We start from the raw sequence: 26,489 nt of genomic DNA, 5'->3' as shown, positions 1-26,489 counted from the left end.
AGGAACTTTATGCTTTAGTTCAGAGTGTTAAGAAATGGAAACACTACTTAATGAGGAAAGAAACTGTAATCCACACTAATCACCAACCACTGCAATATGTGCACTCACAATCTAAGTTGCAACAAAGTAGGCACTTTAGGTGGATGGATTTTCTACAACAGTTTCATTTGGTAATTAATATAAGAATGGTGTCCATAACAAAGTAGTAGATATGCTCTTTAGGCCTCCTATTACGAATGCTTTGATAATCCTTCAGAATAGTTCTATGGTTCATGAAAGTTTTTAGGAACAATATGCTAATGATGAGAACTTTAAGGATATCTATGCAGCTTTAATCCAGGGTAAACATGTAGAAGAGAAAGATTACACTGTGCAGGATAACTTGTATAGCTTGGGAAAACTATGCATTACTAAAGATGGATAGGCACATGTAATCTGGGAAGCACATACCTCTTTGATTGCAGGACATTTCGGGGTAAAACATTGGGTCAACTGAAAAAAAAATTGTTATTGGCCTCATATGCAAGAAACTGTCACTAGGTATATCAAAGGATGTGTAATGTGTGCAACTAGCAAACAAAGTAATAGGAAATTGGGTTTGTACACACCTTTACCTATACCATCCCGTCCATGGGAAAGTGTATCTATGGACTTTGTGGGGAGTTTACCTATGTCTAGGAAGGGTCATGATTATTTGTATGTAGTAGTTTATTGGTTCAGAAAAATGTGTATTTTAATGCCTTGTAAAAAGCAGGTCATTGCTGAATTGACAACTCATTTGTACTTTCAATTTGTATGGGTTCATTTTGGGTTACCTACTTCTATTGTATCAGATCGAGATTCTCGATTCTTGGGGGAATTTTGGTCATCTTTGTAGGAACTCATGGATACCAAGCTGAAGAAGAGTACAACCTTCCATCCACAGATCGACAGATAGACAGAGGTAGTCAACAGGACAATTGTTCATCTACTCAGAGGTTACTGCAATAAGCATCCTAAGTTGTGGGATGAAAGTCTTCACTATGTGCAACATGCTTACAACCATGTTGCACACTCTTCTACAAAGATGTCTCCTTTTGAGACTTGCTTCAAATACTTGCCTAAGACACCAATGGGTTTTGCTTTTGGGAAGGACGATGTTGTAGATGGACACCATGATGCAGAAAAGGCTTTAAAGTTCATCCAGAAGGTCCAAGCAACCCACCAGGCAGTAGAAGCATAGTTGGAGCAGAGCCAAGCAAAATACAAGGCTCGCCATGATAAGCATCGCATCGATCACCATTTTCAAGTTGGTGATAGAGTTTGGTTACATATTAGCAAGGAAAGAATGCAGGGTGAAGGAAGGAAGCTCAAACCTATCCGATATGATACTTTCAAGATCTTAGAAAAGATTGGTAACAATGCCTTCTGCCTTAATCTTCCTCCATACATGCAAATTTACTTACTTGTCAATGTTGAGAATCTAAAGTTGTATGAGCCTCCAATGATCTTGGATGAAGACACAAACATTCGAGTTCCATCTGTTGATGATCTTTCACCAGAGTACATGTCAGAATTGCCAAAAGATGTCATCTTTGACAGAGATGTCATCTTTGACAGGAATGTCAAGACATCATGAAGAGGACTAGTCAAATATATTTGAGTGGGATTGAAGGGGATGCATCCAAGCAAGGTAAGATGGATGGAGATTGGTAAAGTGAGGGAACTATACCCTCACCTACTTTCTAAATAATCAAACCTTCAGAGGTCCGAAAGCTCTTAAGTGGAGAGGCTTGATCTGGGGGATAAAAATTAGTGGAAATTGAAATGTCCCCAATGCTCCAAGAATCAACATCATTACAAAGTTTTCAAAATTATGACCCCAACGCAACTTGAATGGGCAAAATCAGAGTCCATATGACCAAGTTATGGCCAGTCAAAGTTTGGTCAAACTGGGAACAGAGGCCATAAAAAGGTAAAAAATTAATCATCTCAAAAGTGGTAAAAAAATGGATTTCAAATTAAAGAGCACGTCAAAAGCTTTCCAACGATGTTCGTTTTGTCGAAAACGAAGTCCATGTGTGGAAGTTAGGACAATTTGAATTTCAAGTAAAAAAGGTAATCTTGATGACATTAGCATGATGTCATGTGGCACATTGGCAATGAGGCGGAAAAATTATTTGGGGGAGATTTGAACTCATAACCTCTTGGTTCAAACCATCCACCTTTGTCGCTACAACACACATGGCACTTGCTAATAATATATGGCTTGGTTTTATATATCCTTATCTACACAGTTTGGGTTGGACCTCTGACCACCGCCCTCCCAAAAATATGGGCAGCCGTTGCGCCATGCGCATTTCTAGGGATGTTGGTGGACTATATTTTATTTAAACCTTTCTAAGCCCGCCAACATTAGTAATATGGGTTGTTTATTTAAACAAACCCCTAAAAATGAAACAAAGCCACGTCCTCAATAGTGATAGAGGGGTGAATATGGAGATAAAGTTGGTTAAAAGGGATTGTTTTTGTAATTATTTCTTTTAGCGTGAATATGGCTAATTTCATGTATAAAATGGAGCTAGGAGCTCTTTGAAAAAAATCATCCAGGTGATGAGAAGGAGATTATGATTTTGAAGACTTGGTGATTATTCCTGTACATTGGAGAATAATGCTCCAATTGTGCTTGAAGGGAATTATTTCAAAACACCTGTAATTGATTTCGGAGCTAATCAGATCGGTCCCTCTATTGGATTAGGACTTGAAGACATAGTCTGACCGGTGAATGAACTCCATTATTAATTGTGTTTTGTCTTCTATCTCTCTACTCTTTTTCTTCCAGTCATTACCTTATTTTTCTTTTGATCATTTAAGCATTTAAATTATGTTAATTCTCTAATTGATGCTTTAAATTAACTTTATGTAATTATGTAATGCATTCCTCTCTAATAGTCCTAGATCTTAATCAAATCACAAATTGTGTAGGTGGTATGGACTAGGAAACAACAAAGATGATTGTCCTAAGTGGAAGGCAGTAAACATGTTGGAAGTCACAAAAATAGAAGAACAAATAATGGTTGTCACTTTCTTACAAGCCACAAAAGCTTCTTACCATGATCCTCAAATAGAGAAGGAATGGCTGAAGGAGACATGGGTGGCACTAGAGGAGGAACAATGCCAAAAGGTAGTAAACCCTTCCATCTGATCTCCATTTGAAACCAACATAATAAGACAAAAGTTCCAAGCTACCATACTAGTAAGGGTGATCGACTTACTAGAAACCTTGCCACAATTAAAGGTAGCAAACTCCAAAACATGAGAAGATAACATGAAACATGGAGAGAATGGTTTCGAGGAAGGCAACAACAAAAAGGAAGAAGCACCAGAGGGCAAACCAATTCCAAAAATAACACCATTTGTCGTAGGAATGGGAAGAACTCCTGTCATAGTGAAAATCGAAATCATGGGGCACAAGCTGACAAACACCATAGTAGAGTGAACGTGTTGCTTGAGGAAACCTAGAAAGCATTGGGCAAGCCCACCCTCTGACCACCTACATTCCATTTGGTAGAAGACCAGCACGACATAAAACTTTTGGGTCCACTCATGGGCCAAAAGGTAACTAAGGTGGACTTGATAAAAAGTAAATTAATAAGAGGGAGTTGTACGTCAGATATTACCATTTCCATGCTTCCACAGGTGGAGGGGGAATATGAGGGTAAGATTTATAATTGGGCACTACTTTCAGATAGGATAAAGGAAGTTTTCTATTAAAAATTTAAAACACAAGACTTTTTATATTCCTCATCACATTATACAATTGTTTCTAGAGGCTTTACGCACACAGGTTGCCCCTAAATATTGGGGAAGTTTTTTTCCATCAAATAGGGTTGACCTGTATAAGCCTACCATACTCTATTGGCTGCATATGAAGACTCTAACAGGAGAAACTGTCAGGGCTATTGATTCATGCAAGAAGAAAGCAGGACAAGGTGAATTGAACACACATAACTTAGGCATGGAGAGCAGCCCCAAAGAAGAGTAAGAAACGCCATTAGAAGACAAGGAATCTACCTAGCAGGAAGAGGGAGAGTGTCAGACTTCATGGACAGCTGCAACAAACACATCGGAAGGTATTGAAATGATGGAGGTCACAAAAGGACCACTTCCAACAGCAACAAGTAATGCATAGAAGAACAAGACCAAGGGCAGTGTTTGTATGCATGCAGCCTCTAAGGAGAGTATAGGTTGTATGGACACCAGTTTTACTGACACTAGTCGTAAGGGCTAGGAAGGGCATATAGGCATGGAAGGAACTAGTAGGAAAGAGACCGAGGCCGTGGGAGAGGAATGAGAAACAAGTGCTCTAACTTTGGCAAATTGGAGTGCCAAGCAGATAAATTTTGCACCCTCCCAACTTTTAAAAATGGCTCATCTTGTTCCTGCGAATAGAATGTGAGGTACTAAAATAGTAGACTTGAGATGCACCAAAGCTAGAAGTCATATAGTAAGGATCCCTACCTCTCAAGGGATCAAGACAAGACAACCTATTGCATTATTAGTATCACCCTCGACAGTGTCAACAAACAAAGGAATGGAGGCATCCACACTAGCACCTTCCCTCACCTTTGCTACGACCTCCTAGTTGACAAGTAGGCCTCGAAATCAAGAGCCTGAACAAAAAGACAAGGAGACTACAGCCAAGAGGACAAAGAGGTTGACACTTTGTTCGCACAATTTCAGTTGGGTGTGGAAAATATACCACCACCATCCCTACATCTATTGGGAGGCCCCACACTACCTATACTAGGGAAACAATCCCTACAACCATGCAAAGAGACTAAAGACATTCATGTAGAGACGACAGCCATAGAGGAAGAGAGCCTTATGTGGAGAAACCATACCCCCACTTTGTGATGAAAGCACTCAAAGGAACTTGGAGGAATTAGACATCATATCTAACGCAACCTAGGTAATCAGGTAGAAAGGCGAAGAGACAGATATGACTAACATAGTCTCTCAAGCTGAGTCCCTCTTACACTTCATGAGGATGGGGTGCCACGAAGACTTTAAGGGACATTTGCAATCCAAGATTGGCTTATTGAGGAGATGGAAGTACAATCTCAACAATGACAAGCATCACAAATAGTACAGTCATTGTTAGGATTTAAAGAGACAGAAATAACAATTACATGCAAATATAACCAATATCTTAAAATAATAAATCGCATAGAAGAGAACAGAAGACAAATTTAATGCAGTTCACCGAATCCTTGGGCTACATCCATCAATAGGAAGTCCAATATTTTATTATCCAATGATTACAACCTAATTACAATTTGTAATCCTTATAGCTCAATATAGCCGCAAGAAGCTATTATCACATCACATCTGATGAAATCCCCAACCCTAAGCCATTTTATACAAGTATTTTTGTCGGTTAAGGGGTAAAATTAGTTACAACATGTCGGCCCAAAAATGACAAAGAATTATGGAGTATGTACAGTACTTCCCTAATCAGTCACCACAAACAATCAGGCTCCACACTAGACAACAATCCCCCACTTGGAGACTAATCCTGTAGCAATGTCGCTACTCCATAAGGCTCCCACTTGATCAAAACCACCCTAGACTCAGCTCTACCTTTATTCCGTGCAATCAAGAAGACCAATCGAAGCTGAAGAGGAGTTCAACTTCTCCCTTGGCACTACCTTTGTAAACATATCTATTGGATTATCATATATATGTATCTTTCAGATCTATTAGATTTCCACAATCCATGTAATGAAATTATATTTTTTGGATTTGATTCTGTAAAGTTTTTTATCATCAATGTTTCGGATCATACTACATGATCCATCATCAGGATGCCAGAGAACCAAAAGAACAAAAAATGACCAACTTTAACTGTCCATCATCCAAAACTGACCGAATGAAATGGTACCACAACTGAATGTGTTTTGCCTTTGCATGCAGAACAGAATTCTTGGCAAGATGAATTGTACTCTAACTATCTGTAAATAAATAAATATCCCTTTGTGAGTGCCCCAATTCTTCCAAGAAGAACTGAAGCCATATCATCTCCTTAGCTGCCTCTGTAGCAAGAACATACTTTACCTCTATAGTGGATAAAGCATTCACCTTCTGGAACCGAGAAACCCAGCTCACTGCTGCCCCACCAACAATAAATACATAACCTGTAGTACTCCACTTTGCATCAATATCCCCTGCCAAATCCGAGTCAACATAGCTCTATAAATCAGTAGTAAAGCACACAAAATGTAAACAATAATCCATTTGACTACATTCCAATGCTCAGTACCAAGATGACTCATATACCTACTAACAGCTCCCAATGCATGTGCAATATCTGGCCTAGTACATACCATGGCATACATCAAACTTCCTATAACTGAAGCATAGGGTACCTTGGACATTTTGTCCTCTTCCTGTGTCCTAGGACACATCTCCTTAGTCAATTTTAAATGACCAGGTAAAGGTGTGCTGACAACTTTAGCATTCTCCATAGAGAAATGTTGCAAAACCTTCACAATATAATCAGCCTGAGATAAAGTCAATTTTCTAGTTTTTCTTATCTCTACAAATCTTCATACCAAAGATTTGTTTTTCTGCCCCCAAATCTTTCAAAGCAAATGAATATGCTAACTGTCATTTCAGCCCCTTAATGTGATCCATGTTAGACTTAGCTACAAGCATATCATCAACATATAAACATAAAATAATCTGTCATCATCTAGCCTCTTAAAATAAACACAATGGTCTGAATGACACCGAGTGTAACCATGCTCATGCATAAAATTGTCAAATTTAAGATGCCATTGCTGAGGTGCTTGCTTCAAGCCATATAAACTTTTCTTCAATTTGCACACCAAGTTCTCTTTACCTTTGACCTCAAATCCCTGTGGTTGTGCCATATATATATATATATATATATATATATATATATATATCTTCATCCAAATCACTGTGAAAAAAAGTTTTTTTAACGTCTAGTTGCTCTAAATACAAATCTTCAATAGCCACATTACTTAAAATAGTAAAAATAAAAGTCATTTTAACAAAGGAAGAAAATATCTCATCAAAATCAATGCACTTTTTCTGTGCAAATCCTTTTACAACTAACCTCGCTTTAAATCTTTTTTAACCTCCATCATGTTCTTTCAACCTATAAACCCATTAATTCTGTAAAGCCTTTTACCTGCATACAACTTAAATAAATCCCAAGTCTTATTTTTTAGCAAGGAGTCCATTTCTTTTGTCATTGTTGACTCCCACTGAATCTTTGTATCCGCCTGCACAATTTAATCATAATATATAGGTTCACCAACATCTGTTAATAAAATAGAATACAAAGAGGGAGAAAATCTATCTGAAGCTCTACTTAGCCTTGTTGACTGTCTAAAATTCACTAGGGTGTGTGGTATTTTTTGTTGCGGTTGTTGCGAAGCATGAGGGAGTATTGGAACATCATCCTTTTAAGTATCATCCAGTACTACATAATCATTTTCTTTCTTCTCATGTTGTTGGCTTGCAACAAATCTTTGTACAACACTTTCTCATTGAATATAACATCCCTGCTTCTTACAATTTTATGATTTTATAAATCTCAAATGCCATAACCAAATTCATCAATGCCATATCCAACAAATATACATTTTTTTGACTTAGCTTCTAGCTTGGTTCTATTTTCAGAATCTATATGTACAAAAGCTTCACAACCAAAGGTTTTGAGAAAAGAATAACTCACCTTACCAATCCATGCTTCCTCTAGAATACCAACCCAAAGGAGTAGAGGGACCTCTATCAATCAAATATACAACAGTATTGACAGTCTCCGCTCACATGTTTAAGGGCAGCCCAATATGCAACTGCATGCTCCATTATTGTCCTGTTCATGTGTTTAACCACTCCATTTTCCTGTGGAATCCTTGGAACAGTTATTTGTCTACGAATATTATCAGTCGAGCATTAATCTTCACATTCATTGCTACAATACTCACCACCATTATTAGATTTTAGACATTTTAATTTTTTATTAGTCTCATTTTCAACCAAGCATTTCCATTTCTTACAAGTTTGAAATACATCAAATTTTTGTCTAAGGAAATAATCTCATATATTTCTAGTTACATCATCAATGAATGTAACATAATAATGAGAGCCACCAAAGGAAGATTACTGAGCTGGTTCCCATACACTATATGCTTCTCTTTTTTCTTTTCCTTCCCACGCTTCACAAAACTCACTCTCTTTTATTTTCCATACAACTTTCACAAAAATCCATATTGACACATTTTAGACCTGGTAAAACTTTTTTTGAATGAAATAATTTCATACCTTTCTCACTCATGTGCCCAAGGCTGTTGTGTCATAATGTTGTATCAGAATCTATAGCAACTCTTTGTTCTCCTTGCTCAATTGCAACAACCATTCTTAAATATTATTTTTTCTCTGAAACAATTAAAGTAGAAGTAACAATATGACTTGTATGAAGATATAAGGTGCCTATTTTCACACCTTTTGAACATGTTTTACCTCTAATAGTAGCCAATGATTTTCATTCTGCAACGTAATCTTAATTTTTTCCCTTTCCTACAATCTGACAGGGTTCATTATCCCTCAATAAACAAGCCCAAAATCCCCTTGAACATAATCTACGAAATAACCTATATGGGGAGTAGCATGAAATGAAGCCCCTGAATCTAGAACCCATGAATCATCAACACTTTCTAAAGAAAGAAGCAAAGCATCCTTTTTGGATTTATTACTTACCACATTTGCCTCCTTGCTCGCTTCTTGTTTCTCTCCATTGTTCTTTCGAGTCCAGCAATCTTTCTTCTTGTGCCCTGGTTTTCAATACCAGCAATCTTTTGGTACTCTTGATTGAAACCTCTTCCCCTTTGATTTTGCTCTTGATTTTCCACGATTTTCATAATTGTTTCCTCTCTTGGTCATCCTGCCTCTTCTTTGTGCGTTCAAAACACTTCCTGATATAGATCCACCTGAGCTTTTCCTACGAGTTTCCTCACTCAAAATAACACAGATCACATCATCAAATTTTAGGGTATTAGACTCAGAAACAGAATTATTCGCAGCCATGACTAAGCCATTCTAGCTTTCAAACAAATAATACAAAATCAAGAGAGCCCTAATTTCTTCATCAAAGTTAACATTCACAGAAGATAACTGAGTAGTAATAGCTAGCAACGACAGAAAAAGATAGAATGAATGCTTTAAGACTCCTACAAGACGCGTGTACTAAACAACTTGCAGCAGAGCGGTATGTGCAGCTACTCAAGAAACAATTGGCCTGTCTCACAACCTTAGCCACTCTAATTTCTACTTCAATTAATTAGTTGTATGGAAATGTAGAGGGTAATTTTGTAATATATTAATTAAGTAGTTATTAGGTAAATTTTGTACCAAACTTTATGTCGGTTAGTATTAGTCACCTATACGGGGAATGGGATAATGTAGGGGGTAATTTCATAATAAATTAATTAAGTAGGTATTAGGTAAGTTTTGTACCAAACGTTATGTCGATTGGCATTAGTCACCTATCCAAGCACTATATGTAGTACTCAATGGGAATAGAAACAGTATAGTAGATTTGTTGAATATTAACATTGGTATATAACTCAATTGTTGCAATCAATCAAGATATATTTTGTCATTTGTGTTGTAAAAAGCCCAACCTGGCTCAATCTGATAACTAGCTAGGTGTAAAGAATTTCGTCTACGTTTTTAAATTTTTTATAGTTTTTTGTCTTGGATCCTTGAAACATACAAATTTCTTTGATTTCTTATAACAATCAAATGCACATAGCCAACCGGAATTTGTCTAATCAAAGTAAAAGAAAACTTCTCCTATTGCCTTGTATTCTGCTAGCTATACAATTGTTGACCAATTTATTTAATTATTAAAAAGTATGCAGCAATTTATTAATTGGCTCATACAACCAAAATAAATAACAATGAACCTGGCTTGAAAAATAGATGGCAATGATCAATGCAAAAGTTACGTCCAAGGTCCAAATGCTCAATCGAATTGCTTTAGGAAGGCTGTAGGCAGTCAGCAACAACACTTGATGTGCTCAAGCCACTCCAGTACCAACCGCAGCTAGTTGGGAATGCAAAACCAACTCAAACAAATGCCAAAGCACTCCTCCAAACACCTGCTGACACCAATATGCAGACCCAGTATTCACTTACAGCTATGGTTAGAACATCCACGCAGCCATTAACATTCTGCAAGCCCAGTTTAATGTCGTTCAACTTCCAAATAAAGGCACTATGGGATTGGACTTATTCCAATACTTAGAACGCTGCCCCCAAATGATACTCGACTCTCCTTCAAATTAGAATTCGATTTCCAGCAGCAGCCACCAATTGAAGAGTAATTTGGATCTCTTCCAAGTGTCATTCTATCATCATCAACCAAACTCCAGATACAGTATAGTCAGTAGGATTTTTGACAATTGCTATAGCTTAGCAATGATTGCTCCAATTCACGAACTCAAAATTCTTAGAATTATAATTCCAATCTCCTAGACACAGATAATTACAGTTCGGAAATTTGACCAATGAAGCCACTATACCTCAACAGAGACTTCAAACATCAAAAACTCAGAGACCCTTATACTTCAGCAAGGGCTCATAATTAAGACTTCAAGAAAAAACCACAAAGGCAACAAAAGCAATTAAATTTTCAATTGTGCTTTTCCCAATGAAATGAGCTCTCATTTATAATCCTTCATTGGCCAAAAGTTTCCTAAAAAGCTCCACTTCAGAAATTGTGGAAGTTTCTCAAAAGAACTCAACACTAGAAACTTTCCAACACACTTTTTAGAAATATCACTTAATGTCATTATTTTAATAATATAAACATTATTATAATAATTCAACTTAATAATTAATGACTAAATAAGAGCTCAGGCAATTATTAACTTTATTTACTGCAGGTGACAACCAACTGCCGAAGCCACCCATTGCATTGCCAAAAATAGACCTACTAAATAGTAAATCTATTGTTGGGACCCCTAAAACACCCTGTCAGCTCACAAGGGTCGCTATGATGAGTCAACTCCATCAACTGCATAGACCTGCCAAAAACGGGGACATTACATGTGTCTTGTTCAAATTATTAGAATGAATATGATGATAGTACCATTCTCTACCATATTGGCATCAACATCTAGGAATTAGATTAGATTAGGCTGACTAAATAAATCAACTTTATAATAAGAAGGCCCATGTGGATGTAGAATGTTATTTTTTGAATATTGCAATGTCATTTCATTGAAGGTAATAGAAAGAAAGTGTTTTTGTTTCTTTCAGCTTTCTATTTATTTCTCTATTTTCTTTTGTGTGTTTGGGTTAGTAAAGGGAGTATCCTTCATCATGATTCGATAGATTTGTTGGATTATATTCTTAATGGAGTATAGTTTTTCCTTCTCATCTTGGTAGATCCCACAATTGAGAGAATCTAAGAACCATTCCCTTGCCACACCCAAGGCATTACTACTTCCCTTTTAGCCTCTATCAACTCATGTATTTTTTTGTATTATTTTTCTGCAAACTTGATGACTTTGATCTAGCTATCCATCCTGTCAATTTCTCCAAGATCAATCACTACCACTTCTACAAATATGCTTGTTACTTGTTTCATTGTTTTCTTCAAATATGATAGAATTTTTCCCCAAATATCTATATTTATCTTTACAGTACCATCACATTTTGAAACCAAGTACAAAAGATGAGTAACTTCAATCACAATAGTCTAGAAATGATTTAGAGAATTGAATTGTCTCTTACCAAAACTTTCTAACTTCTCTCTCCAACAACACAAGCCTTCAAAAATGAGTTATTTTGTTTAGTGGATTTTCTTTTCTTTAGTGTTGCTCGTAGTGCTACTTTTAGGTTATTTGGGTCAATGGGACCAACCAATTGTGAAATCTAGTCTTTTAAGACTTTTTATTTTACTCCAACAGATTCTTTATCTCCATCTCATCCTAATGCACGTATTTAAAATGCAGTGTTATATTGGTACGGGGGTACCTCAGGACGGGACACCGGAGCAAGTTTCCGGGACGGGGAAAATGGGCCTCATTTTTGGGATGGCGGGGGGATGGTAGCAAGGGGAGAACGGGTCAAAGAGGGGTGTTGTATAGTATACATATAGAACTTGAAATGCTAGTTATGAAATGATGTTTCAAAAGTTCACTAGAACATACCAAATTAAAATACTTGAACATAGAAAAATTGCAACATGAATTAGAACCATTGACATTCAACATAGTAATGTATTACATACCCAATAGTAACATTCGAAAATAGAAATTCAAGTACACATCCCAGCGGTGGCATGGTTGCGGAATGACGGAGGTGGGGGTACTTGGGTACTCAAGTACCTGGTACGGGGACATCTCGGGACGGGTACGTCAAGCTTTGGGAGGGGGATGCGAGTCTCTGGGTTACACTATTAAAAAGTGTAGTTATACTCAATACTACTATATCCTTTACCACCTTCCATTGTGAGTAACCTGACATAGTTCTTCCATTAAAAAATCATTTGGTGTTAATTCTTTGGTATTCTAGTCCCAAGGTGGGAAAATTAACATGTGCTTTCTAGTTCCCTCTCATATCCCAAGTCAAATATGAGATCATCGATGCCTTTTCAATTAATTCCCCTTAATGGAGTGCTTAATTAATTTTAGATAGGTTAGGAGCATCCATCTTAGTATAGGCTCTTTTATGGTGTTAAATTTTCCTTACAAGCCATGTACTTTTGGTACTTGTAGATAGAGACCCATAAGGTTCAATGATGAGTTTTCCTTGAGGGATGATTAGAAGGCTTCCTTCACTACATTTCACATTTTGTTCGTGTTTTGATATTATGCTGCTCTTTTTAATCACCTTAATGATATTTTTAATATAATAAAAATCTTCCATTCACTGATTCAGCAATCTCATTTGTCAAATTGAAACTTGTATTTTAGTATTCTAATTTCTAATTAGTAATTTGATATTCAATGTGTAAGTATTTAGTATTTTGCATTTGCAATTGTGCTATATGAGCTCTTATAGTTCTCTACATCTTTTCATAACCAGCATCTCAAGTACTATATATAGTAGCTAGTATACACAACTCCCCCCCCCCCCCCCTCGCCGCAGACCATGTCAACCCCCTTCTGCCCTCCTCCTGATGTCACCTAGTCTCCAACAAATGGTGGAACACTAGAATATTTGGGGACATTATAGTCCTGCCAACCCAAAGCTTGTCTATCCTCAAGCAATTTACCATCAAACTCTAATGTCCCACATTATTCTAGCATCAAAGTTCGAAGGATTAGCCTATTATTGTGATCCTTGTAGGCTAATTATTGTGGAAAGAGGATCTTTTGAAGCAAAGGCTCAGTTATGAGAGGATCTTGTCTTCTTCACAATTCAATTTATTCCAATTTGGTCTTCGTTTGACTTAGATTAGACTTTGTTTGGGTTTAGTTTCATGCACCTACTATTTATGGCAAGTCTGGTGATGGTTGAGAGGGACCCTTTCTATTTTACGAAAGTGTGTTTGGTTACATGAGGAAATAATAGGTGTGACTCATGTTTTAATGGATGGGAATACAATTTCCTGTAGTAGTGTCGAGTTTGGATCCGAGGAGATGTGCAAGAGTCAGTGGTTGCAGGTTCCTTATCATTGATTGGGCAGCTGAAGGTTGGCGATAGCATGATTGTCACAACTTTAGAGCACTTTTACATTGCCCGAAAGATGTTGGTTATCTATGGTTGGGGCGCTCCTGTGATAGATGAGCACTATGATGGTGGTCTTTCCCTTTACTAGTTTCATACTCTCCGAGAGGCTTTCAGGGTAAAGAGACTTAATTATTTACAGTTGTTAGCAAATCATGATTTTCTACTCGAGAGAGACTATATATGTTGTGTTGCCTTGAGGGGATAGGAGGAGGAGGTTGACAGTTCACCCATAGGCTTGAGGTGACCATTGACTATTTGCAGTGTTCTTAGTTGGGCCTCCAGGAGTCATAGTCACATTTGGATGAGGTTACTGTGGAGTAGAGCAAAGTACAGTCTTCACTAGCTAAAATTATTGTTCAATCATCTTCAATGGCAATCGGTGATGATACAATATCTGTGGGATATGGTTGTGAGAAAGTTGAGGATGTGGCCTCACATATCCAAGTTATAGGTGGAGATGATACGATTGGGATGAGTGCATTTATAGAGAGCAACAAGAACCCACACATTGCATCGAGTATTCTTGTGGTTACATCCACTGCATGTGTTGTTGATGAGCTAGATAAGAAGGGTTGCATTCAAAGGAATGATAGTCAATGTTTGACCGAGGTGGGACCTTTTTATCGTGATTGCATAGGGAGGAATATTCATCACAAATTCTTAAATCCACACATAGGGGATTTGATGATGCATCAATGTGGAGTGGTTTTGAGGGTGTAGAACTCGTCCTCTGTTTACCAATGGAAGAGTCTATTCATGGAGTTTACATCTTCCATCAAGCAGCCTTCTAACTCTAGGACACCCTCTTCATTCGCCTCTATCTGTTGCCTTCCCTCATCCACTCTCGTAGGCTCCTTTTTTGACTTTGATTCTGAGGTGGATGCCAACTCCTCACTCTCTAACTGGGTTCTCAAGTTGATGACAAATTTTTGCATCACTTAGTAGTAATGAGCTGGCCCCTTCCAAGCATAGCATCGTAGCCCTTGTTTTTCAATGGAATTTCTACAAAGTCAAAATGAAAGGTTGTGTACCAATTGATACCCATTGAAGTCCCGATTATGGAGTTTACATCTTCCAAGTTTTCTCTAGTAGTATGTTACCCTTCACCTTCGATCAACAATAGTGTTGGTGGGGATGGTTCCCAAGATACCCATCTCCACCATTGCAAGGTGTTGCCCATTGTTTACTACCAATAACGTTGGTCAGCCGAAGTGTTGATTGGAACTTCCGTGTGGTTTTTCGTATGGGCAGGTACATTTATAGTGCTCATGATGGGCATCCTCAACTACAACATTCTTGGTGAATGTGGAAATTCTTAGAAAGGAACTAAGGCAGAGATTCTATAACTCTGAAGGTTTAATAATCAAGAGCAAATCAATACTTAACATAGGAGAATTAAATTGCTGCAGTAAAGCAAGATTAGTTCTATCTTTTGACTTATTTTCTACTTAAAATTCTAAGTAGAAAATCAGAATGAAATATCTTCAGATTTGATGAGTTAATATTTGTAATATTGCAGTTGTCACCACAAGTTGAATATCTGTTTCAGGACTAAATAAAAGTAGATAACAAGTGGGAACATTTCAATATGCTATACTAAGTGATGGGTTTCTGTTTTGTTCGAGAGAGATCATTTTCCCTTTATTGTATTCTGTTTGTCCAATTCTTAATGTCAATGTATTCTTTGCTCAAAGTTTGTTCGCTGCTAAGCTTGTTTAGCAGACTCATAATATCAGTCTTCATTATAGAAACTGCCTGCATTGTGCTTTCTTCATGAAGGTGTGTTAGCATCCTCCCCCTCTCAAATACCTACACCAGAGATGGTTTCGGTGTCAACCTTTTTTATATTCTACGCCTTCAGGTTATCTATGTGGTGTACATGAATCTAATTAGAGTATTTCAATGTGTTATGTATCCCAATATAGAATGTCATACACGCTGACTGAGTTTTACACTTCTTCACATTGAAAGGCATGTTTCTTCTTTAAGGAAAAGGCTTAAACATTAAATGTGTTCAGATTTAAATGCACATGTACCGCTTTTTCCTTTGTTTTTTAACCTTCTAGAACAATCTTATATTATGTGGTCTTGTCGGGGACCATATGCCTTTTCCATACCAGCTAATGTATTCAGTTGCACATATTTGTGCAATATATCTACATTGTAATTTTTTCATATCAACCTGTGTAATCCTTTACTCCATACCACAATTGTAAGCCTAGTCACTCTCCTCCATGCTACAATTGTTTGCTAAGAAAGTAGTTCGTGATTGTTAATTTTATTTGTATAACTTGCATCCCTTGAGCATATATGTAGGTTAATGTTTTTCGAGTGGTGCAGTCAAACATTGCATAGATACAAGTCTCTTGGATCTTGTGTATTGCAATTTTTGTGTAGTTATTTAATATCACGACAGCTTCACATAGCTCTGGAAATCTCAAATTATAACGGTATGCTCTTTGCCTTTACTGCAGGTTTTCATAGATTTCCGTGGCAGAGAACCATCAGCAGATGCACTTCTTAGGCATAATGGGCTGTTGAGAACACCTGTTGCAGCTTAATCGAATTTTGTAGTGAAACAAAATTCTTGTTGATTTTATTTATTTGCTCATTTTAATCTCATTGTAGCCGTTACATGGATTATGATGTAATAAATCATAAGGCTACATTGGTGCCTTAGAGAAACAAAGCATTTGCACCCTTTTAAATGGGTTGACCAGAATGGGGGAGGTCATTTTTTAAAAAAATTTGGAAATCTCATCAAAAGAGGTTACATTATTGATTAATATAGACACTTATTTACATTGAGTATATCTATATTGAAATTGGTTTTAATGATTATTTTCTGTAGTGTACACTTTCCTTAAAAATTGGTGTCCATTCTAATCTACAAACTTAGTATAGAGGGGCCCTGGAATAGAGGTTATATTATTGATTAATATACACTTATTTACATTGAGCATATCTATATTGAAATTGGTTTTAATGATTATTTTATATAGTGTACACTTTTCTTAAAAATTGATGTTCATACTAATCTACAAAACTTAATATAGATTGGTCTTGGAATATTTATTTTAGATACCTTGTCCTTATCAAATATGTACATATATCATTTGTAAATTATATTTTAATTTTTATCTTTATCTTTGTCATTTTCCAAACTTCAAATAATGTTTCTTGAACAAAACTAAACCAAACAAAATTCAACCCAAACTAGCTTCAAGAGATGATGGATGAAAAAGGTTTGTGATACAATCAAATAAATACTCAAGGCTAGTAAAGATGTGAACAACAAAATCATTCACCATTTCTACAATGTACATTGTATTGATGTATCGATGACCATAGGTAGGAGATGGGTCAATTAGTCCTTGATTTCAGACACAAGCCAAAATAAAATTGACTAAAAACTCAAACCATAAATTTTCAAGAGCTTAAGGGGGAAAAAACATTATGTTATAGTGCAGTCAAAGATTCTGCATATAAATATGCAATCTTGTTTGCAAGGCTAGTAGATATGTGCTCTTGTTTGTAAGGCTCGTAGAGATGTGCTCCTGTTTGCAAGACTAGTAGAGATGTGAATAGTGCAGTCCATTATTTCCAAAATATGAAATATGAAACATTGATCAATGATTTGGAAGTGTCAAATGTGCCAATTGGTGTTAGAAATTATCTAATTCATTTTGACAATGTATGTTTATATGCTATGCACTAATACTTGAAAATCTGATTTCTTGTTTTATTTTTAGACTTTTATGAAATCCATGATGTGGGTTTCTGAATTTTCAAATACTTTAAAGTTTATTAGTACTATTTTATTCTTTCTATATTGAGTTTAGGAATATAATATTTTTCATTTATAATTATACAATCTTAAAATAAGTAAAATTGGAAACCATTTTGTTAAAAACAACATATTTTAACTAGATTACTTTGTTTCTCTCACATTTGATGAACCTACCTTGTTGCACTTCTTTTTTTTATTGTTTGGTGAATGCAAGTTATCATTTTATATCTTTTTTGACAAGTCTTTCCCATGTTCAATAATGTTTTCAAAAAATTTAGTGATGTTTTTTCTCCTATATCTGATAACCATTCTTCTACTAAATTCTTGTGACTTAACTTTTGTTACCAACTCTACACAATAACTCATAAATCAAAACTTTGTGTTTATCTTTATGAAGGATGATGCAAGAGCATCTTGCATGGGAAAATTATTTATTAAAAAAATAAAAATAAAAATTGGAGGAGAGAGAAAGTGACGAAAATAGAAGGAAAAATAATAAAAAAGGAAAAAAGAGAAAAAGAAAAAAGGAGGAATTTCTATTTTCGAGGTGCATAGGTGGCATAAAATAGAAAAGTTAAAAATAAAAAATAAAAAATGGTTGTCATTCCATTTATCGAGGTGTGTTGGTGGAATTCTAGAAAGTTATGAATATTGTAGAAAGTTGTGGATATTGTAGAAGGTTATAGAAGTTGTAGAAGGTTGTGGATATTGTGTAGGTAGAATTCTAGAAAGTTGTGGATAAGTCATGCATTGGGTGGTAAGTGCCTATTTAAGCAAGGCATATGAGCATTTCAAATCAAGCTTGGGAAGGAGAAGCTCGAGAAGGAGAAGCTCAAGAAGGAGAAGCTTGAGAAGTAGAAGCTTTGGGAGCTTCAAGGTGTGAAAGGAAAAATAATAAATAAATAAAAAGGAAAAAAGAAGAAAAAGAAAAAAATGAGAAATTTTTATTTTCGAGGTGCATAGGTGGCATAAAATAGAAAAGTTAAAAATAAAAAATAAAAAATGGTTGTCATTCCATTTATTGAGGTGTGTTGGTGGAATTCTAGAAAGTTATGGATATTGTAGAAAGTTGTGGATATTGTAGAAGGTTATGGAAGTTGTAGAAGGTTGTGGATAATGTGTAGGTAGAATTCTAGAAGGTTGTGGATAAGTCATGCATTGGGTGGTAAGTGCCTATTTAAGTAAGACATATGAGCATTTCAAATCAAGCTCAGGAAGGAGAAGCTCGAGAAGGAGAAGCTTGAGAAGTAGAAGCTTTGGAAGGTGAAAGCTTCAAGGTGTGAAAGAGGAGGAAGTGAAGAGTGATTTTTCTCGAGTCTGTGGACAAAGCGCTGAATGTAAGGCAATTTACACTTAGATATTGGATAGAGTTGGAGAAGAGCTGGTGGTTGCAGTTTAGAAACAAGGAGGTTTCTTGGTGGCTTACGAGCACAAGTTGAGATCTTGAAAGTTTCTACTAGAGTGTGGATTTGGACTAGCTTGGGTTTGGATTGGATCTTGAGAGATCTTGCAGAAATGTTATTGTAATTGTTATTGGATTTTCAAGTATAATAAAATTGCTTGGGAAGAATTTTGTCTCTTTGTCTCCATTTTGTTGCATTTTTGGTTATGAGTTGGTAAGGGTGGTGTGGCCCTTCATCAGTGGTATCAGAGCAGGAGCTCCTGAGTGTACAAGCAGATCGCCGAAGTGTGAGGCAGTTTGTATTAGGACCTTGGTTGGGTAAAGTTTATTAGAGCACGAGTTCCTGAGTGTGCAGACAGATCACCGAAGCTGAGGTAGTTTGCACCAGGACCTTGGGAGGACATGCAGATTGATTGATGGATGGAAGACTGAACTTTTTGAGGCATGATCATAGAGAGCTTGTGGATTGTAGATCCATTGTCTTAGACTTGTAATGTGGTTCCTGATTATTCATGCGAGGTGGCAGGTTGCGATCTGACTTGCAAACAATTCAAGGTTGTCACAAGGAGCGTGGGAAGGATTTGTTGTAGAGGGTTTATGAAGATCTTAGGAGATGGCTCCGAGAGGATTGGACCCTAAGATGATTGCAAAAATCCATGATATAGTGGAGAGGAATTTTTCTAAGATGTTTGCTCGGTAAGATGCTAGATTGGTTGATCAAGCTAAGAAGGTCAAGGTGGAAGAGGATGGTTTTGCTGATCAGTTTGTGGAGCTTGATGCAGAACCTATAGAGAAAATAGAGGTTGTTGTTGAGGATATTCCTACCCTTGTTGATGTTGGGATGGAGGTTGGTTTTCATGGTCAGTTGGTTGAGTCTGACATGGAGATTGTTGAGCACTCGGTTATGGATGATCTAGTTCTTGTTGGTGGTGACTTGTATGTTGCAGAGCATCTTGTTGTGAGCAATGAGACTACTGATGTTGTGAGTGTGGAATGTGTTGATGGAGATCTACATGTTGGTGTTGATATGGAGTTTGTTATTATTGGTATGAACTCACTAGTTGTTGATGTGAATGAGAGTTTGCTAATGAAGCATTATGTTCCATTTGTTCCTGGGAGTGAGCATGTTGATTGGTGCTTTTGTTGTCCCTGTTGAGGTGGAAACCTTTGGTGAAGATGAAGATGGTTGTAGACCTTTCTTTTGGCGTCAAAGTGTGGGACACACTTTTCTATCTACCGGGGGAGTTTGATGCAGGAGCATCTTGCATGGAAAAATTATTTATTAAAAAAAAAAAATTAAAAAATTGGAGGAGAGAGAAAGTGATGAAAATAGAAGGAAAAATAATTAATAAATAAAAAGGCAAAAAGGAGAAAAAGAAAAAAAGGAGGAATTTCTATTTTCGAGATGCATAGGTGGCATAAAATAGAAAAGTCAAAAATAAAAAATAAAAAATGGTTGTCATTCCATTTATCGAGGTGTGTTGGTGGAATTCTAGAAAGTTATGGATATTGTAGAAAGTTGTGGATATTGTAGAAGGTTATGGAAGTTGTAGAAGGTTGTGGATATTGTGTAGGTAGAATTCTAGAAGGTTGTGGATAAGTCATGCATTAAGTGGTAAGTGCCTATTTAAGCAAGGCATATGAGCATTTGGAAGGAGAAGCTTGGGAAGGAGAAGCTCGAGAAGGAGAAGCTTTGGAAGGTGAAAGCTTCAAGGTGTGAAAGAGAAGGAGGAAGTGAAGAGTGAGTTTTCCTTAGTCTGTGGACAGAGCGCCGAATGTAAGGCAGTTTACACTAAGATATTGAATAGAGTTGGAGAAGAGCTAGTGGTTGCAATTTAGAAACAAGGAGGTTGCTTGGTGGCTTATGAGCACAAGTTGAGATCTCGGAGGTTTCTACTAGAGTGTGGATCTAGACTAGCTTGGGTTCGGATTGGATCTTGAGAGATCTTGCAGAAATGTTATTGTAATTGTTATTGGATTTTCAAGTATAATAAAATTACTTGGGAAGCATTTTGTCTCTTTGTCTCCATTTTGTTGCATTTTTGGTTATGAGTTGGTAAGGGTGGTGTGGCCCTTCATCAAGTGGTATTAGAGTGTACCTTCATCAAAGGAAAACCAAAAACATCTTGACAATTAGATTGTCTTGACTTTTAGGTTTATAATCTATACTAGTTAGACACCCATTAGTAAGAGGTTTAAAAATAGTCCTTTGTATTTGAGTAGATTCTTTCTTAGAAAAAGATATTCTAGGTTATGGAATCTTATGGCATTTCCTTGTGTCTTCTCCTTCTAATCTCTTTGATTGAAAGACTTTAAAGATGAGGTTTTGGGCAATTCTACAAAAGAGTCTAGGTGATTATCTTCACTCACAACCATTACACTCCTAACTTTTCTAATAGATCAAGTTTGGTATTGGTGTCATCAAAAACAAAAATTTCCACCTTTAGATCTTGATTCTCACAATATATTTTTAAAAGTGAAAACTTCTAACTTAAAAGAAGATAGCAACACATATATAGTACAATTTATACTGTCTTTACTATTTGGATGATTTGTAACTGCCTATTTTCTAACACTTTTCTAATTGAATACCCATTTCTCATCTTAAACCTTTGGACCATAATGAGTTATTTTAGTTATTTTCTTGGCTTAGAGAATGACTTCCATATGATTATCAATTTCATTAGGAGGTAGACTAGAAATGCTAGAAATCATGCATACATTTTCTTAATTATATGACAATTCAATTTCTATATATCTTTGTCGATGGGGAATGTTGAATATGGCATTCTATCTTCATGAGGTCAAATTTGATTACTGGAAGCTCTACTCCTTAGATAGATTAGATTGTTTGGTGTTCATCATTATTTGTACAAGGTAGACACCCGTTAGTAAGAGGCTAAAAAAGAGTCATTTGTATTTGAGTGGATTCTTTCTTAGAAAAGGATATTCTAGGTTATGGAATCTTATGACATTTCCTTGTGTCTTCTCCTTATCCCTTTGGTTGAGATTGATTTCTTTGTTGGCCTTGCATTTAACTGTTTCTTTGGAAAGGCAACAAGAAATCACACTAGACTTTCAAATCACCCCAATGGAGTTGGCAAAATTTCATCAACTATAAATTTTTCCCTCCTAAAGTATCTTTAGAATTGACTTTGTATGCCCAAGATTAAGGGAAACCTTTGAAAACTAATATTGACACATAGATAATGATACAAATACAATTATTATTTTAGATAAGCTAATAGAAAGATAAAATGACACAGTTTATTCTACCACATAGTACATGGAAAAGAAAATGGGCTAGATAATTTTAACTCAAACGAATAAGTATTTAGAAGCAAGGTTTAAGCAAAGCATTTGAAGCCATATTAGACAAGTGATCACCATGAGAACTGTCATAACTCAATTTAATTTACAGTATTTAAATTATGTAACAAATGCATAGTTTTGATATATGTTTCATTTTGAAAGACTAAAAATAGAACGGCATAATGTTTGAAATTGAAAATGAGTGGTATCATCAAAGGAGATTGGAATGAAAAAAGTTTTATTGATCAAAATTTACCATTACTTTCATTAATTATAAAAATCTTCCATGCATTTTAATCTAGAAAAATTAAACTCCTTAAAGTGTAAGGGCTTTATCCACTTCTAGTTGCAATCTATAAAAAGTGCTCAATGCACTCTTCTTCCTAAAAGATGAGAGTTGTCGTGTGATATTTAGTATTGCTAGTCTTTTCCTTCCATGCCAATGAGCGTATATGGGAAATGATAGCAACGTGTTTTGCTTCAAGGCAATTCAAGTCAAGTTGCATGACAAGCATGGACTCTTAATTCCAAGTTGCATCGCTTACAAAGAGCTCTATTTTTGTGCAAAATAGCTTGGTCAATGGAAAATTGAACTCAAAATTTCTACTACCTTTTCTTATAGTTGGACTTTAAGCTTATTTTATTTTGGGAAAATATAAATGTGGATTTTTATCTATTAAAAATTAACTTGCTTCCTTAGCAAGTTCACTCCATTGTGCTTTCCATGTAGGGGTTGTACTTCCCCCAAATTTGAAAATATTACACCTTGACAAATGCATCCTAAAGTGTAGTCGTAGAGTTAGTAGATGATCCAAACTAATTGCGAAATGATTAAAGCTCAAGTTTGATCACTTCCTTGACTCACCTATAATCTAAACAAGGGTTGTGTTGTCATTGTTCAAGAAATTGTTCCATACTTCAAACTCTTGTGATGGTTAGGCAATTCTATTTTTAGACTGACCATCTGACAATAATGACTTGAGATGGACAAATAAGTCAAGGGTTCTCTAAACTTGTCTGGATGAAGATTTGAGTGTGGGCTTTTAACAAAACTTGATCGGATACTAGTAAGAGTTGTGGATTTGAAACTAAAGATATTGAACCAAATGAAAAATAAGGGAAAGGTAAGAGACTAAGTTTTTTAATTTTGGGTAACATAATACATTCTAAACAATTAAGTCAATATAAATGCTAAATTAATTTTGTTCCAAGATCACATCCATAATCTTTATTGCATCTTTGAAAACCTTTGATTATACAAATGTGAATAAATCCCCTTATGCGTATTTTGGAGCAAATAGTGGCAAAAATCTAGAGTTTTCATATCACATCCTCATAGTAGGACAAGTTAAATAAAAAAAATTTCTATTGTTAGCATGCCTCTTCTAAGAAACATTTATGAACTTCATGGTGTTTAAGGAAGATTCAAGATATTCATTTCTCATATAGTACATAAAACCTTAGCTTTCTCACATATTTTCAAAAATGATGTTTCCTTTGGTTAGAATGGAGAATTTTAAAAGGCCTTCAAAATTATTTAGTTCTATTTGAAAAAATGTGCAACATGTGTCCATCCTATATAAACATGGTCAATTTTCTGAGCGTTAATCACATGAAAATAAAATAATCATGTTAACTAATATATGAGAAAATTTGACAACAAAAATGTGGAAAATATATAAATAGAACTTTGGTGAAACAACAAGAATGATGAGGTGGACCTAAAATATAAGGAATTTCACAGTGATATCGATGGAGATAAAAAAGAATTGTGTTCCTACCTTCAAAAAACCCACAAACATACAAATAAGGAGAAATGCTAGTTGCTTGTTATGAGACTTGTCTCATTAGCTCTTTTCTTTAGTGTTTTCACCTTGGCAATAACTGATATAGACACAATAATATGATGATAGATAACTATATAGAAAAGATAGATAACAATAAATGTACTAGACAGTTAAAATTGGGAGCAAGCGATACTAAGAGGTGGCGTGAATCAATGTTGCGGCACTTTTTTGAATAAATTGTTCTTTTAACCACAATACCATATAGAAAATGAAATGATAAAGCATACACAACAAGAGAACTCATAACACAATCAATTGTTATGCTAGGAGATAAGACCCTATTAAAGGTCTTGAACCCTATTAAGTGTTGAGAAAACAAAAAAGGTAAGTCACTTCTCGAATACAAAGAAGGCTAAAGCCACCTTCAAGGGCTTATTGTCTATATTACAAAGTTTAGATCATGTACAATCAACAATGCATGGCATTACAATTCCTCATTAGCCTTGGTGCAAGTTTGCATCTTCTTTACTCTAATAATCACTACCAAGGTTCACACATCATAACAATTACATTACACATCATCGCATGCTAGAATACTTTCCTTTATACCACCTTAATTATGTATCTTAGTGAGCTTCAATATGACTTAATCAAATTTATACATGCCCATATAAAAATACAAAATAAGACTATTCTATCCAATATTTAAGACCTTGGATCTCATCCCTTCAATACTATGTAATTGAATTGGAAGACTGATTCAATTTACTAATTCAAATAATTTGATTACCAAAAGTACAGTGTATCATTGCCTTCTTGGACTCGTATCACTTCATGGTACCATAACATTTTCTATATTGCATAACAAAACTAGTGAGCATGATATTAGATCATATACCTACAATATATAAAATTCATAAAGTTATAGACCCGTCTAATCTATATTTTATTATCATTGACCAAAATTGTCCAATTGTGGTCTAGAAAGTTTTTCTAGAGTTAGGAATTTTTCACTCTACTAACTCTTCAAACTTTGCCATCATGACTAGCGGCCATACTAGGGAGATATGTTTTCATCAATGAAAACACCTATATGGCATTAAGGAAAAATTATTTACACTAGGCGAAGAATGCCTACAAAATTTACACCACATAAATCATATGCATCTATCTTTGCTACATCCAGGTTTGTAGGATTTAAAAGTGCATATGACTTTTGTGTTGTCTCAACACTTCAAGCTCCTTTTACATTACTTCTATCTTAGGAGTAATGAGGCTCCTCAATTTTGTAAACCTCTTTTGTATCCTTCCCTTCTCAAGTTGAAGCACACTAATTTTATTTAATAACTTGGATACTTCCTTACCAAAATAAGATATGGACTATTTGACAATTTATAAGTACTTTTAAGCTTGTTCAATCTCTCCTTGTCCTCTCTAATTAGTTTTTCTAATTTTTTTACAAATCTGTCTTATCTATCGCACTAAATGTACAAATTCTTACCCTCTGAAATACAATCCTTGGCATCCTTAATATGTTGATTAATTAACTTAGTGTCACTAGCAATGGAATAACATGCCTTTGTGAATCTTTGTGCCTTATATTCTCTTCTAGCCTTATGATCACATGCATGCTCAACTAATTTGAAATGGACATCAAAATCATCAAGATCTTTATCTAATTTCTCCATGACATTACCACATTGAAACACATAAGGAATATGAAACAATTTGTTCGTTGTATCCAAAGGTTTGCTAAAGGTCCTTGATTTCTTCTTTGTTTTCTTCTTAGACCTATCATTTTCCTTTGGAAAGGCCATCAATGATAGTTTCATCAAGTGATCATCATCATGTCTCTAGGTCTTCCTCCTCAACTCTAGTGTGTTCTTTCCCCTAGTCACTTGCCAACAATGGATCCATACTTGTCTTCCCAACACCCAAAGAAATGGGAGTTGGTTGAGACTTTCCATTTTCTCTAACAACTTCTCTACTCTTAGAGATGGTTACTTATAGTTGCTAAAATATTAGGTATGTTAACCTTGGAAGGTTGAGTATCTAATACATTATTTTTCTCTTCTATTCCATGATATGCACCATTAATAGTGATAATTGAAGGCTTACCTTTATTAATCACTTGCCTAATCTCTTCTTCGGCCAAAATCTCATATTTCATGTCATTTTCCTTATCGATATCATGTTCTTCCTCTTCTTTAGCTATCTCCTCAACTTATAGCATAATATTTCTTATTTCCTCATCATTTTCCTTCTCTTTCTTAGATGTGTCCAATGTGATGGGCACCCCTAACACAAAGAAGTCAAGATTTTGTAAAATTCTAAAGAACTTATTACTATTTCCATCATCATCCTTATTTTACTTGATGTCCTCTTGCTGAATAATTTTATCAATTTGATCCTTAATAGTAATGTCCGTCACCTTGGTGTT

At 35.6% G+C, this 26,489-nt stretch overlaps 1 protein-coding gene across 7 annotated transcripts in view; it reads left to right on the top strand.

Annotated features, from left to right (window-relative positions):
- The window catches only part of LOC149551145 (putative cytosolic oligopeptidase A), a 187,218-nt gene extending 170,649 nt beyond the window's left edge, over nt 1-16,569 (top strand). For 6 of the 7 annotated variants that reach the window (XM_089786724.1, XM_089786720.1, XM_089786722.1 and 3 more), the window contains one exon: nt 16,233-16,569. In XM_089786724.1, coding sequence (XP_089642850.1) covers nt 16,233-16,242 — 10 coding nt within the window. In that variant the 3' untranslated portion in view covers nt 16,243-16,569. The remainder of the gene's footprint in view (nt 1-16,232) is intronic. The other variant, XR_016352678.1, reaches the window with a different exon arrangement.
- Nucleotides 16,570-26,489: the final 9,920 nt, after the last annotated feature.

This window comes from Cupressus sempervirens, chromosome 6 (assembly GCF_028749045.1).
Source record: "Cupressus sempervirens isolate cs-2001-9-10 chromosome 6, ASM2874904v1, whole genome shotgun sequence".
Classification (NCBI taxonomy): domain Eukaryota; kingdom Viridiplantae; phylum Streptophyta; class Pinopsida; order Cupressales; family Cupressaceae; genus Cupressus; species Cupressus sempervirens.
This window is presented reverse-complemented; position numbering and strand designations above follow the sequence as displayed.